Source organism: Oncorhynchus gorbuscha, linkage group LG07, assembly GCF_021184085.1.
Source record: "Oncorhynchus gorbuscha isolate QuinsamMale2020 ecotype Even-year linkage group LG07, OgorEven_v1.0, whole genome shotgun sequence".
In the NCBI taxonomy this organism is placed as follows: domain Eukaryota; kingdom Metazoa; phylum Chordata; class Actinopteri; order Salmoniformes; family Salmonidae; genus Oncorhynchus; species Oncorhynchus gorbuscha.
Genome location: NC_060179.1, coordinates 81,984,110 through 82,000,561, shown reverse-complemented (window position 1 = coordinate 82,000,561; position 16,452 = coordinate 81,984,110). Strand labels below are relative to the sequence as shown.

General features: G+C 44.9%; 1 protein-coding gene across 1 annotated transcript in view; it reads left to right on the top strand.

The window, feature by feature from the left end:
* LOC124040428 (annexin A4-like) overlaps positions 1-16,187 on the top strand; it is a 31,084-nt gene extending 14,897 nt beyond the window's left edge. The window contains exons 8-15 of the mRNA XM_046357618.1: positions 588-678; positions 1,105-1,184; positions 7,702-7,758; positions 7,925-8,018; positions 10,336-10,431; positions 12,562-12,620; positions 14,614-14,736; positions 14,970-16,187. Of these exons, the coding sequence (XP_046213574.1) occupies positions 588-678; positions 1,105-1,184; positions 7,702-7,758; positions 7,925-8,018; positions 10,336-10,431; positions 12,562-12,620; positions 14,614-14,736; positions 14,970-15,029 (660 nt within the window). The 3' untranslated portion in view covers positions 15,030-16,187. The remainder of the gene's footprint in view (positions 1-587; positions 679-1,104; positions 1,185-7,701; positions 7,759-7,924; positions 8,019-10,335; positions 10,432-12,561; positions 12,621-14,613; positions 14,737-14,969) is intronic.
* The last annotated feature ends 265 nt before the right edge of the window (positions 16,188-16,452 follow it).

The following is a 16,452-nucleotide window of genomic DNA, read 5'->3' as shown; positions in this document are numbered from 1 at the left end:
AAAGTCAGGCATGTTGGAGGCGTGATTTGTTCATTGCTCATCATACATTGTACAATATAGCCGTAGTTACGGAATCAAGAACATGTTGCTTTTGATCGTAGTATACTTGGACAATAAATGTTCTTATCTTCAAGATGATTCTTAGTCATCAGATTTTAGTAAATGTTTTTACTTGTTAACATGTATATGTGTTTATTTCTTTATTTTATTTTTATTTAACCAGGCAAGTCAGTTAAGAACACATTCTTATTTTCAATGACGGCCTAGGAACAGTGGGTTAACTGCCTGTTCAGGGGCAGAACAACAGATTTGTACCTTGTCAGCTCGGGGATTTGAACTTGTAACCTTTCGGTTACTAGTCCAACGCTCTAATAATAATAATAATATATGCCATTTAGCAGACGCTTTTATCCAAAGCGACTTACAGTCATGTGTGCATACATTCTACGTATGGGTGGTCCCGGGAATCGAACCCACTACCCTGGCGTTACAAGCGCCATGCTCTACCAACTGAGCTACAGAAGGACCACTAGGCTACCCTGCCGCCCCATGGGTAACATGTATAACCTGTTTTTTTCTCTGGACAGGGTGCCGGTACTGATGAAGCCTGTCTGATTGAGATCCTATCGTCTCGCTCCAATGCAGAAATCAGAGAAATTAATCAAATTTACAAAAACGGTAAGTGTCTGGCCTACTCCTGAAACGCACAGTATTTCATCCATATTCCGAAACACACAGCGTTTTCAATTGATACTCCTGTGACGCAAAGCATTGCCGGTTCGTCATACAAGTAAATGTTTCATAGCTATGTTGATACATCTTGACCGGTTGTGTATTGGGAAGGCAGCAAGACACATTTACTTTTATGATGATCTGAAATGCTTTGTGTTTCAGGGTAGGGCTGAAATGCAATTTTTCAGGGTAGGGCTCAAATGTTGGTTCATTCAGGGTATCATGTAAATGCTGTGTTTCAGAGTATCATGTAAATGCTGTGTTTCAGAGTATCATGTAAATGCTGTGTTTCAGAGTATCATGTAAATGCTGTGTTTCAGAGTATCATGTAAATGCTGTGTTTCAGAGTATCATGTAAATGCTGTGTTTCAGAGTATGGTAAGAAACTGGAGGATGCCATCATTAATGACACATCAGGACACTTCCGTAGACTCCTCGTCTCCCTCTGTCAGGTAACTGTTGATGTGTTGTTAATGGTTTTTAGTATGTTGATTTGATATGTTTCTAATCGTTATCATTGAGCTTTGAAAGTGAAGGCTAAAGCTGATTTTTAATTAGGGCAACTTCCCCAGTACTCAACATAGTTGGTGCTCTTACAATTTCCATTAGGTATCTGTTGGCTGCAAATATTATTATCCTTATGTTTCTTAACAATTCTGAAATACTTGTATTAAACTGCTATCGCCCTCAAGATAAACATCTACTGTAGCCACTTCCTTTCTGAGAATACGTCCCAAATGGCACCCTATTCCCTATATAGTACACTACTTTAGACCAGATCCCTATTCCCTATATAGTGCACTACTTTAGACCAGAGCCCTATTCCCTATATAGTACACTACTTTAGACCAGAGCCCTATTCCCTATATAGTGCACTACTTTAGACCAGGGCCCTATTCCCTATATAGTGCACTACTTTAGACCAGAGCCCTATTCCCTATATAGTGCACTACTTTAGACCAGAGCCCTATTCCCTATATTGTGCACTACTTTAGACCAGAGCCCTATTCCCTATATAGTGCACTACTTTAGACCAGAGCCCTATTCCCTATATAGTGCACTACTTTAGACCAGAGCCCTATTCCCTATATAGTGCACTACTTTAGACCAGAGCCCTATTCCCTATATAGTGCACTACTTTAGACCAGAGCCCTATTCCCTATATAGTGCACTACTTTAGACCAGAGCCCTATTCCCTACATAGTGCACTACTTTAGACCAGAGTCCTATTCCCTACATAGTGCACTACTTTAGACCAGAGTCCTATTCCCTACATAGTGCACTACTTTAGACCAGAGTCCTATTCCCTACATAGTGCACTACTTTAGACCAGAGTCCTATTCCCTACATAGTGCACTACTTTAGACCAGAGTCCTATTCCCTACATAGTGCACTACTTTAGACCAGAGTCCTATTCCCTATATAGTGCACTACTTTAGACCAGAGCCCTATTCCCTATGTAGTGCACTACTTTAGACCAGAGCCCTATTCCCTATGTAGTGCACTACTTTAGACCAGAGCCCTATTCCCTATATAGTGCACTACTTTAGACCAGAGCCCTATTCCCTATATAGTGCACTACTTTAGACCAGAGCCCTATTCCCTATGTAGTGCACTACTTTAGACCAGAGCCCTATTCCCTATGTAGTGCACTACTTTAGACCAGAGCCCTATTCCCTATATTGTGCACTACTTTAGACCAGAGCCCTATTCCCTATATAGTGCACTACTTTAGACCAGAGCCCTATTCCCTATATAGTGCACTACTTTAGACCAGAGCCCTATTCCCTATATAGTGCACTACTTTAGACCGGAGCCCTATTCCCTATATAGTGCACTACTTTAGACCAGAGTCCTATTCCCTATATAGTGCACTACTTTAGACCAGAGTCCTATTCCCTATATAGTGCACTACTTTAGACCAGAGTCCTATATAGTGCACTACTTTAGACCAGAGCCCTATATAGTGCACTACTTTAGACCAGAGCCCTATAGAACCCTATTCCCTACATAGTGCACTACTTTAGACCAGAGTCCTATTCCCTATATAGTGCACTACTTTAGACCAGAGTCCTATTCCCTATATAGTGCACTACTTTAGACCAGAGTCCTATTCCCTATATAGTGCACTACTTTAGACCAGAGTCCTATATAGTGCACTACTTTAGACCAGAGCCCTATATAGTGCACTACTTTAGACCAGAGCCCTATTCCCTATATAGTGCACTACTTTAGACCAGAGCCCTATAGAACCCTATTCCCTATGTAGTGCACTACTTTAGACCAGAGCCCTATAGAACCCTATTCCCTATGTAGTGCACTACTTTAGACCAGAGCCCTATTCCCTATATAGTGCACTACTTTAGACCAGAGCCCTATTCCCTATATAGTGCACTACTATAGACCAGAGCCCTATTCCCTATATAGTGCACTACTTTAGACCAGAGCCCTATAGAACCCTATTCCCTATGTAGTGCACTACTTTAGACCAGAGCCCTATTCCCTATATAGTGCGCTACTTTAGACCAGAGCCCTATTCCCTATATAGTGCACTACTTTAGACCAGAGCCCTATTCCCTATATAGTGCACTACTATAGACCAGAGCCCTATAGAACCCTATTCCCTATGTAGTGCACTACTTTAGACCAGAGCCCTATTCCCTATATAGTGCACTACTTTAGACCAGAGCCCTATAGAACCCTATTCCCTATGTAGTGCACTACTTTAGACCAGAGCCCTATAGAACCCTATTCCCTATGTAGTGCACTACTTTAGACCAGAGCCCTATTCCCTATATAGTGCACTACTTTAGACCAGAGCCCTATTCCCTATATAGTGCACTACTTTAGACCAGATCCCTATTCCCTATATAGTGCACTACTATAGACCAGAGCCCCTATTCCCTATATAGTGCACTACTATAGACCAGAGCCCTATTCCCTATATAGTGCACTACTTTAGACCAGATCCCTATTCCCTATATAGTGCACTACTATAGACCAGAGCCCTATTCCCTATATAGTGCACTACTTTAGACCAGATCCCTATTCCCTATATAGTGCACTACTTTAGACCAGAGCCCTATTCCCTACATAGTGCACTACTTTAGACCAGAGCCCTATAGAACCCTATTCCATATGTAGTGCACTACTATAGACCAGAGCCCTATAGAACCCTATTCCCTATGTAGTGCACTACTTTAGACCAGAGCCCTATTCCCTATATAGTGCACTACTTTAGACCAGAGCCCTATAGAACCCTATTCCCTATGTAGTGCACTACTTTAGACCAGAGCCCTATAGAACCCTATTCCCTATGTAGTGCACTACTTTAGACCAGAGCCCTATTCCCTATATAGTGCACTACTTTAGACCAGAGCCCTATTCCCTATATAGTGCACTACTTTAGACCAGAGCCCTATTCCCTATATAGTGCACTACTATAGAACAGAGCCCTATTCCCTATATAGTGCACTACTTTAGACCAGATCCCTATTCCCTATATAGTGCACTACTATAGACCAGAGCCCTATAGAACCCTATTCCCTATGTAGTGCACTACTTTAGACCAGAGCCCTATAGAACCCTATTCCCTATGTAGTGCACTACTTTAGACCAGAGCCCTATTCCCTATATAGTGCACTACTTTAGACCAGAGCCCTATTCCCTATATAGTGCACTACTTTAGACCAGAGCCCTATTCCCTATATAGTGCACTACTATAGACCAGAGCCCTATTCCCTATATAGTGCACTACTTTAGACCAGATCCCTATTCCCTATATAGTGCACTACTATAGACCAGAGCCCCTATTCCCTATATAGTGCACTACTATAGACCAGAGCCCTATTCCCTATATAGTGCACTACTTTAGACCAGATCCCTATTCCCTATATAGTGCACTACTTTAGACCAGAGCCCTATTCCCTACATAGTGCACTACTTTAGACCAGAGCCCTATAGAACCCTATTCCCTATGTAGTGCACTACTTTAGACCAGAGCCCTATAGAACCCTATTCCCTATGTAGTGCACTACTTTAGACCAGAGCCCTATAGAACCCTATTCCCTATGTAGTGCACTACTTTAGACCAGAGCCCTATAGAACCCTATTCCCTACATAGTGCACTACTTTTGACCAGAGCCCTATTCCCTACATAGTGCACTACTTTTGACCAGAGCCCTATTCCCTACGTAGTGCACTACTTTTGACCAGAGCCCTATTCCCTACATAGTGCACTACTTTTGACCAGAGCCCTATTCCCTACGTAGTGCACTACTTTTGACCAGAGCCCTATTCCCTACATAGTGCACTACTTTTGACCAGAGCCCTATTCCCTACATAGTGCACTACTTTTGACCAGAGCCCTATTCCCTACATAGTGCACTACTTTTGACCAGTGCCCTATTCCCTATATAGTGCACTACTTTTGACCAGAGCCCTATTCCCTACATAGTGCACTACTTTTGACCAGAGCCCTATTCCCTACATAGTGCACTACTTTAGACCAGAGCCCTATTCCCTATATAGTGCACTACTTTATCTTGTCCCAAGGCTCTGGTCAAACGTAGTGCACTATATAGGGTGTTATTAGAGACTCGTCCCAAGGCTCTGGTCAAACGTAGTGCACTATATAGGGTGTTATTAGAGACTCGTCCCAAGGCTCTGGTCAAACGTAGTGCACTATATAGGGTGTTATTAGAGACTCGTCCCAAGGCTCTGGTCAAACGTAGTGCACTATATAGGGTGTTATTAGAGACTCGTACCAAGGCTCTGGTCAAACGTAGTGCACTATATAGGGTGTTATTAGAGACTCGTCCCAAGGCTCTGGTCAAACGTAGTGCACTATATAGGGTGTTAGTTGAGACTCGTCCCAAGGCTCTGGTCAAACGTAGTGCACTATATAGGGTGTTATTAGAGACTCGTCCCAAGGCTCTGGTCAAACGTAGTGCACTATATAGGGTGTTATTAGAGACTCGTCCCAAGGCTCTGGTCAAACGTAGTGCACTATATAGGGTGTTATTAGAGACTCGTCCCAAGGCTCTGGTCAAACGTAGTGCACTATATAGGGTGTTAGTTGAGACTCGTCCCAAGGCTCTGGTCAAACGTAGTGCACTATATAGGGTGTTATTAGAGACTCGTCCCAAGGCTCTGGTCAAACGTAGTGCACTATATAGGGTGTTATTAGAGACTCGTCCCAAGGCTCTGGTCAAACGTAGTGCACTATATAGGGTGTTATTAGAGACTCGTCCCAAGGCTCTGGTCAAACGTAGTGCACTATATAGGGTGTTATTAGAGACTCGTCCCAAGGCTCTGGTCAAACGTAGTGCACTATATAGGGTGTTATTAGAGACTCGTCCCAAGGCTCTGGTCAAACGTAGTGCACTATATAGGGTGTTAGTTGAGACTCGTCCCAAGGCTCTGGTCAAACGTAGTGCACTATATAGGGTGTTATTAGAGACTCGTCCCAAGGCTCTGGTCAAACGTAGTGCACTATATAGGGTGTTAGTTGAGACTCGTCCCAAGGCTCTGGTCAAACGTAGTGCACTATATAGGGTGTTATTAGAGACTCGTCCCAAGGCTCTGGTCAAACGTAGTGCACTATATAGGGTGTTAGTTGAGACTCGTCCCAAGGCTCTGGTCAAACGTAGTGCACTATATAGGGTGTTATTAGAGACTCGTCCCAAGGCTCTGGTCAAACGTAGTGCACTATATAGGGTGTTATTAGAGACTCGTCCCAAGGCTCTGGTCAAACGTAGTGCACTATATAGGGTGTTATTAGAGACTCGTCCCAAGGCTCTGGTCAAACGTAGTGCACTATATAGGGTGTTATTAGAGACTCGTCCCAAGGCTCTGGTCAAACGTAGTGCACTATATAGGGTGTTATTAGAGACTCGTCCCAAGGCTCTGGTCAAACGTAGTGCACTATATAGGGTGTTATTAGAGACTCGTCCCAAGGCTCTGGTCAAACGTAGTGCACTATATAGGGTGTTAGTTGAGACTCGTCCCAAGGCTCTGGTCAAACGTAGTGCACTATATAGGGTGTTATTAGAGACTCGTCCCAAGGCTCTGGTCAAACGTAGTGCACTATATAGGGTGTTATTAGAGACTCGTCCCAAGGCTCTGGTCAAACGTAGTGCACTATATAGGGTGTTATTAGAGACTCGTCCCAAGGCTCTGGTCAAACGTAGTGCACTATATAGGGTGTTATTAGAGACTCGTCCCAAGGCTCTGGTCAAACGTAGTGCACTATATAGGGTGTTATTAGAGACTCGTCCCAAGGCTCTGGTCAAACGTAGTGCACTATATAGGGTGTTAGTTGAGACTCGTCCCAAGGCTCTGGTCAAACGTAGTGCACTATATAGGGTGTTAGTTGAGACTCGTCCCAAGGCTCTGGTCAAACGTAGTGCACTATATAGGGTGTTATTAGAGACTCGTCCCAAGGCTCTGGTCAAACGTAGTGCACTATATAGGGTGTTATTAGAGACTCGTCCCAAGGCTCTGGTCAAACGTAGTGCACTATATAGGGTGTTATTAGAGACTCGTCCCAAGGCTCTGGTCAAACGTAGTGCACTATATAGGGTGTTATTAGAGACTCGTCCCAAGGCTCTGGTCAAACGTAGTGCACTATATAGGGTGTTATTAGAGACTCGTCCCAAGGCTCTGGTCAAACGTAGTGCACTATATAGGGTGTTAGTTGAGACTCGTCCCAAGGCTCTGGTCAAACGTAGTGCACTATATAGGGTGTTATTAGAGACTCGTCCCAAGGCTCTGGTCAAACGTAGTGCACTATATAGGGTGTTAGTTGAGACTCGTCCCAAGGCTCTGGTCAAACGTAGTGCACTATATAGGGTGTTATTAGAGACTCGTCCCAAGGCTCTGGTCAAACGTAGTGCACTATATAGGGTTTTATTTGAGACTCATCCAATCTTTTTTGTTGTAAACCAATTCTTCACTTCCTGTTTGTAGGGAAATCGAGACGAGAGGGAACAAGTGGACATCAACATGGCCAAACAGGATGCTCAGGTGAACACTGTTTCTTGTTCCGGTAATATCATAGAAATGTTACTGTTTTAAAGATGTATCTGATGCCACAATACTGTTTATATACCCCGTAGGGTGTCGGATAACAGGAAAGTGGGCATTATCTATTATCTTTGTTAGAAACTGATCATTTTATGTTGTGTGTTAGAAACTGTATGCTGCCGGGGAGAACAAAGTGGGGACGGATGAGTCCCAGTTCAACGCCATCCTGTGTTCCAGGAGCAGACCCCACCTGAGAGCAGGTAGGTAATCATACTGTGTTCCAGTAGTAATCATACTGTGTTCCAGTAGCAGACCCCACCTGAGAGCAGGTAGGTAATCATACTGTGTTCGAGTAGTAAACATACTGTGTTCCAGGAGCAGACCCCACCTGAGAGCAGGTAGGTAATCATACTGTGTTCCAGTAGTAATCATACTGTGTTCCAGGAGCAGACCCCACCTGAGAGCAGGTAGGTAATCATACTGTGTTCCAGTAGTAATCATACTGTGTTCCAGTAGTAAACATACTGTGTTCCAGGAGCAGACCCCACCTGAGAGCAGGTAGGTAATCATACTGTGTTCCAGTAGTAATCATACTGTGTTCCAGTAGCAGACCCCACCTGAGAGCAGGTAGGTAATCATACTGTGTTCGAGTAGTAAACATACTGTGTTCCAGGAGCAGACCCCACCTGAGAGCAGGTAGGTAATCATACTGTGTTCCAGTAGTAATCATACTGTGTTCCAGGAGCAGACCCCACCTGAGAGCAGGTAGGTAATCATACTGTGTTCCAGTAGTAATCATACTGTGTTCCAGTAGTAAACATACTGTGTTCCAGGAGCAGACCCCACCTGAGAGCAGGTAGGTAATCATACTGTGTTCCAGTAGTAATCATACTGTGTTCCAGGAGCAGACCCCACCTGAGAGCAGGTAGGTAATCATACTGTGTTCCAGTAGTAATCATACTGTGTTCCAGTAGTAATCATACTGTGTTCCAGTAGTAATCATACTGTGTTCCAGTAGTAATCATACTGTGTTCCAGTAGTAAACATACTGTGTTCCAGTAGTAATCATACTGTGTTCCAGTAGTAATCATACTGTGTTCCAGGAGCAGACCCCACCTGAGAGCAGGTAGGTAATCATACTGTGTTCCAGTAGTAATCATACTGTGTTCCAGGAGCAGACCCCACCTGAGAGCAGGTAGGTAATCATACTGTATTACCTGAGAGCAGGTAGGTAATCATACTGTGTTACCTGAGAGCAGGTAGGTAATCATACTGTGTTCCAGTAGTAATCATACTGTGTTCCAGGAGCAGACCCCACCTGAGAGCAGGTAGGTAATCATACTGTGTTACCTGAGAGCAGGTAGGTAATCATACTGTGTTACCTGAGAGCAGGTAGGTAATCATACTGTGTTACCTGAGAGCAGGTAGGTAATCATACTGTGTTCCAGTAGTAATCATACTGTGTTACCTGAGAGCAGGTAGGTAATCATACTGTGTTACCTGAGAGCAGGTAGGTAATCATACTGTGTTACCTGAGAGCAGGTAGGTAATCATACTGTGTTACCTGAGAGCAGGTAGGTAATCATACTGTGTTACCTGAGAGCAGGTAGGTAATCATACTGTGTTACCTGAGAGCAGGTAGGTAATCATACTGTGTTACCTGAGAGCAGGTAGGTAATCATACTGTGTTACCTGAGAGCAGGTAGGTAATCATACTGTGTTACCTGAGAGCAGGTAGGTAATCATACTGTGTTACCTGAGAGCAGGTAGGTAATCATACTGTGTTACCTGAGAGCAGGTAGGTAATCATACTGTGTTACCTGAGAGCAGGTAGGTAATCATACTGTGTTACCTGAGAGCAGGTAGGTAATCATACTGTGTTACCTGAGAGCAGGTAGGTTATCATACTGTGTTACCTGAGCGCAGGTAGGTTATCATACTGTGTTACCTGAGCGCAGGTAGGTAATCATACTGTGTTACCTGAGAGCAGGTAGGTTATCATACTGTGTTACCTGAGAGCAGGTAGGTTATCATACTGTGTTACCTGAGAGCAGGTAGGTAATCATACTGTGTTACCTGAGAGCAGGTAGGTAATCTTACTGTGTTACCTGAGAGCAGGTAGGTAATCTTACTGTGTTACCTGAGAGCAGGTAGGTTATCATACTGTGTTACCTGAGAGCAGGTAGGTAATCATACTGTGTTACCTGAGAGCAGGTAGGTAATCATACTGCACTGTGTTTATATTACCAAGTCAGTTCTGTTTCTCTCAAAGGGTTGTAGTTCCTTATACTAGTATACTGTTATGACAGTACAGTATATGTCTATATTATATATGTCTATATTATCTCAACACTATTTCTACAAACATATTTAATTAGCTTTATTTATGTGATTAACCGAAGTCATAACAACCCTGCCTATAGTTATAACCTTGCCATGTGGTTATAACAACCGTGCCTATAGTTATAACCTTACCATGTGGTTATAACAACATTGCCTGTGGTTTCATTAGCATGTTATAACAACCTTATGACGAGGTTATAACAACCCCTACCCTATGGTTCTTGTTTCTGCTAGTGTTCAATGAGTACCAGCAGATGAGTGGTAGAGACATTGTGAAGAGCATCTGCAGGGAGATGTCTGGAAACGTGGAGGATGGCATGGTGGCTGTGGGTAAGTCCAGTAATAACCAGCTGGTCACTGCAAGGAGAGCACAGTGTCTAATAACCAGCTGGTCACTGTAAGGAGAGCACAGTGTCTAATAACCAGCTGGTCACTGCAAGGAGAGCACAGTGTCTAATAACCAGCTGGTCACTGCAAGGAGAGCACAGTGTCTAATAACCAGCTGGTCACTGCAAGGAGAGCACAGTGTCTAATAACCAGCTGGTCACTGCAAGGAGAGCACAGTGTCTAATAACCAGCTGGTCACTGCAAGGAGAGCACAGTGTCTAATAACCAGCTTGTCACTGCAAGGAGAGCACAGTGTCTGTGATAACCAGCTGGTCACTGCAAGGAGAGCACAGTGTCTAATAACCAGCTTGTCACTGCAAGGAGAGCACAGTGTCTGTGATAACCAGCTGGTCACTGCAAGGAGAGCACAGTGTCTAATAACCAGCTGGTCACTGCAAGGAGAGCACAGTGTCTAATAACCAGCTGGTCACTGCAAGGAGAGCACAGTGTCTAATAACCGGCTGGTCACTACAAGGAGAGCACAGTGTCTGTGATAACCAGCTGGTCACTGCAAGGAGAGCACAGTGTCTGTAATAACCAGCTGGTCACTGCAAGGAGAGCACAGTGTCTAATAACCAGCTGGTCACTGCAAGGAGAGCACAGTGTCTAATAACCAGCTGGTCACTGCAAGGAGAGCACAGTGTCTAATAACCGGCTTGTCAGTACAAGGAGAGCACAGTGTCTAATAACCGGCTGGTCACTACAAGGAGAGCATAGTGTCTAATAACCGGCTGGTCACTACAAGGAGAGCACAGTGTCTAATAACCGGCTGGTCACTACAAGGAGAGCATAGTGTCTAATAACCGGCTGGTCACTACAAGGAGAGCATAGTGTCTAATAACCGGCTGGTCACTACAAAGAGAGCATAGTGTCTAATAACCGGCTGGTCACTACAAGGAGAGCACAGTGTCTAATAACCGGCTGGTCACTACAAGGAGAGCATAGTGTCGGTAATGACCAGCTGGTCACTGCAAGAAGAGCACAGTGTCTGTGATAACCAGCTGGTCACTGCAAGGAGAGCACAGTGTCTAATAACCGGCTGGTCACTACAAGGAGAGCACAGTGTCGGTAATGACCAGCTGGTCGCTGCAAGGAGAGAACAGTGTCTGTAATAACCAGCTGGTCACTGCAAGGAGAGAACAGTGTCTGTAATAACCAGCTGGTCACTGCAAGGAGAGCACAGTGTTGGTAATAACCAGCTGGTCAGTGCAAGGAGAGCACAGTGCCTGTAATAACCAGCTGGTCACTGCAAGGAGAGCACAGTGTCTAATAACCGGCTGGTCACTGCAAGGAGAGCAGTGTCTGTAATAACCAGCTGGTCACTGCAAGGATAGCACAGTGTCTGTAATAACCAGCTGGTCACTGCAAGGAGAGCACAGTGTCTAATAACCGGCTGGTCACTGCAAGGAGAGCAGTGTCTGTAATAACCAGCTGGTCACTGCAAGGATAGCACAGTGTCTGTAATAACCAGCTGGTCACTGCAAGGATAGCACAGTGTCTGTAATAACCAGCTGGTCACTGCAAGGATAGCACAGTGTCTGTAATAACCAGCTGGTCACTGCAAGGATAGCACAGTGTCTGTAATAACCAGCTGGTCACTGCAAGGATAGCACAGTGTCTGTAATAACCAGCTGGTCACTGCAAGGAGAGCACAGTGTCTAATAACCAGCTGGTCACTGCAGGGAGAGCACAGTGTCTAATAACCAGCTGGTCACTGCTGGGAGAGAACAATGTGTGACTTATTAGGAAAGTTCAGTAACTATCACTTTTGGGATCTGAGATCCCATAGCTGTTGAATGTTTAGAATCAGGTGATTTGAGGATCTGATTTGAATCAGGTGATTTGAGGATCTGATTTGAATCAGGTGATTTGAGGATCTGATTTGAATTGGTTTGATATGACAATGTCTGCATCCCAAATGGCACCCCATTTCTTATCAAGTGCACCACTTTTGCCCAGGATCCATAGGGCTCTATACAGGGAACGGGGGGTGGCATTTGTAACTCAACCGATTTAGTAAGGTTAGTCCTGTTTCTTCTCCATGAGCTAAAGCCTTGTCTTGTTATGTTCCAGTGAAATGCATCAGGAACACTCCTGAATACTTTGCAGAGAGGCTTCACAAGTCCATGGCGGTAAGGAAGAAACGCTTTCACATCTGACTGTGCTTTAACTCTGACCGCGGGCACTCTTACCCTACGCACTCCACACACTCTGACCGCGGACACTCTTACCCTACGCACTCCACACACTCTGACCGCGGACACGCTTACCCTACGCACTCCACACACTCTGACCGCGGACACTCTTACCCTACGCACTCCACACACTCTGACCGCGGACACTCTTACCCTACGCACTCCACACACTCTGACCGCGGACACTCTTACCCTACGCACTCCACACACTCTGACCGCGGACACTCTTACCCTACGCACTCCACACACTCTGACCGCGGACACTCTTACCCTACGCACTCCACACACTCTGACCGCGGACACTCTTACCCTACGCACTCCACACACTCTGACCGTGGACACTCTTACCCTACGCACTCCACACACTCTGACCGCGTACACTCTTACCCTACGCACTCCACACACTCTGACCGCGGACACTCTTACCCTACGCACTCCACACACTCTGACCGCGGACACTCTTACCCTACGCACTCCACACACTCTGACCGCGGACACTCTTACCCTACGCACTCCACACACTCTGACCGCGGACACTCTTACCCTACGCACTCCACACACTCTGACCGCGGACACTCTTACCCTACGCACTCCACACACTCTGACCGTGGACACTCTTACCCTACGCACTCCACACACTCTGACCGCGTACACTCTTACCCTACGCACTCCACACACTCTGACTGTGCTCTTACTCTGACCGCGGACACTCTTACCCTACGCACTCCACACACTCTGACCACGGACACTCTTACCCTACGCACTCCACACACTCTGGCCGCGGACACTCTTACCCTACATACTCCACACACTCTGGCCGCGGACACTCTTACCCTACGCACTCTACACACTCTGGCCGCGGACACTCTTACCCTACGCACTCTACACACTCTGACCGCGGGCACTCTTACCCTACGCACTCCACACACTCTGGCCGCGGACACTCTTACCCTACGCACTCCACACACTCTGGCCGCGGACACTCTTACCCTACGCACTCCACACACTCTGACCGCGGGCACTCTTACCCTACGCACTCCACACACTCTGACTGTACTCTGACCGGGGACACTCTTACCCTACACACTCCACACACTCTGACCGCGGACACTCTTACCCTACGCACTCCACACACTCTGACCGCGGACACTCTTACCCTACGCACTCCACACACTCTGACTGTGCTCTTACTCTGACCGCAGACACTCTTACCCTACGCACTCCACACACTCTGACCACGGACACTCTTACCCTACGCACTCCACACACTCTGGCCGCGGACACTCTTACCCTACGCACTCCACACACTCTGACCGCGGGCACTCTTACCCTACGCACTCCACACACTCTGACCGCGGACACTCTTACCCTACGCACTCCACACACTCTGACCGCGGACACTCTTACCCTACGCACTCCACACACTCTGACCGCGGACACTCTTACCCTACGCACTCCACACACTCTGACCGCGGACACTCTTACCCTACGCACTCCACACACTCTGACCGCGGACACGCTTACCCTACGCGCTCCACACACTCTGACCGCGGACACTCTTACACTACGCACTCCACACACTCTGACTCCGCTGATGGAAATGTCTAACCATGTTTAAGTGTAGCCCTGAGACATGTCCTGTAGTTTCTAGCACTGTAGTGTTTTAGACGTATTGTATTTTGACACACACACACACACACACACACACACACACACACACACACACACACACACACACACACACACACACACACACACACACACACACACACACACACACACACACACACACACACACACACACACACACACACACACACACACACACACACACACACATTTAGACACCATAGTGACGGCAACCACAAGCCATGTTTCATGCCTAGCACTTACTGATGACTAACCAGTCTGTGCTATGTGTTGTCTCTAGGGGGCTGGGACCAAGGACAGGACTCTGATACGGGTCATGGTGACTCGCTCCGAGGTAGACATGCTGGACATCAGACAGGCGTACCAGAAGACCTACGGGAAATCACTGTACACCGCCATCTCTGTATGTACCTGAAACAAATAATCACTATGCTGAAGTTCTATTGTTGGAATCAATCCCCTGCTTTAATGCTATGGAGGTAGATTGCTGCCAAAATTATGTCAATTATTGAATAATAATTCACAAGTAAATGATGTTAATTTCTTGGTTTGTCTGATGGAAAATGAGTCTGTTTTTAACATGCTGTTACTTGTATGTGCTTTTAATAAAATAAAAAAATCTTTTTCATCTGATAGGGTGATACCTCTGGGGACTACCAGAAGCTGCTGCTGAAGCTGTGTGGAGGAAGTGATTAGAGAGATATGAAGGAATCCCTTATATCAATCAGGACAGTGACGCCATAGAATGAGAACCATAGAATCAGAATGAGAACCATAGAATCAGAACTGCTATGGCCGTTCTACTCATTCTAATTCTATAAGTGTAGTAGTCCATGAGAATGTAACAGACAGGATCCTATATCAACCTGTGATATATGTAGTTTGTTTTGCCAAATGTGTGTCTCGCGCCATAATGTGCTGGGTGACGTATGTAGGATAATGACTTTATTTGCTGCATATGCAATCCGTTATTGTTATTATATAGTCTTGATTCATTTTCAAACTTTTTTACTTTATTGTGATATATTTCATACGATCAGGATAATGCCATTTAAAAACAATGCAGTACTATAATTGACAAATTATTATATTAGCAAACTGCCAAATACTAAATGTATATGAATATTTCTGGGTTTGTGTCAATACGTGCAAATATTTTAGGATATTTAGATACTTAAAAAAAAAAGTTGGTTATTATAGCTTTATTGCTGACTGCTGTATTCTATGCAAATTAGCAACTTGTTTCATATCGAATGAAAGCCAATGATAATTAAATACCACACAACGCTGGTGTTTCTGTCTTCTCATTGACACCTTCTAATAATGTAGGCCATTTTCCATTGCTTGTTTCCTAGATATAAACACAATGTTGCCTTATTTTACACTGCAGACCCAAAGCCGCTATGGCATGCAACTCCATGTTTTACCATCTGCTGTTTAGTTCCATGCAAGTCAATATTTCTGTTTTTTTCATTTCATCTTTCACTGCTATTTCTAATATAATTTCAATGTAGAGTCATTGTACAACTATTTGCCAATACTTAAACATTTAATTATTTGTTGTCAATATTGTTTAAGGATTTATTCATTGCATAGGTATATACTGTATAGCCAGCACACATACTGTATAGTATAATATCATGCCAGTAAATGGCAGTTTGAACACAATGGATCCACTGAGGCATTGTAATTGGAAAATGATATAAATATATGCTAATACCACATTTGTGGCCCAAAGGGCTGCCGTTATCATGTAGTATCTAACGTTTACAATCATTTGGTTGTTGGAATGTTCCCCCACAGGCTTATAATGGTGTCCTTCCTGTCAAAATAAAATATTTTGACTGGCAATGATTTCCTGTTTCGATAATGAGATTGTTGTGCTTCATAACATTGATTATCATAGCCTGAATGCTAGTCTGTTTGCGCTTTCAAGTGCCCTGAGGGGGGGGGGCTGGCTTGCTTAAAGAAATGTGGTTTCTACTGACAACTGAGATGTACTACACATTATGGCTTAAAGGGACAGAAGAGCGGATAGGAGGAAACCCGTCATTTCGATGAAGACATTTAACGAGCGAGCTAAAACGGACGTAGTCAATAACTATGTGCTCGTCAGCAG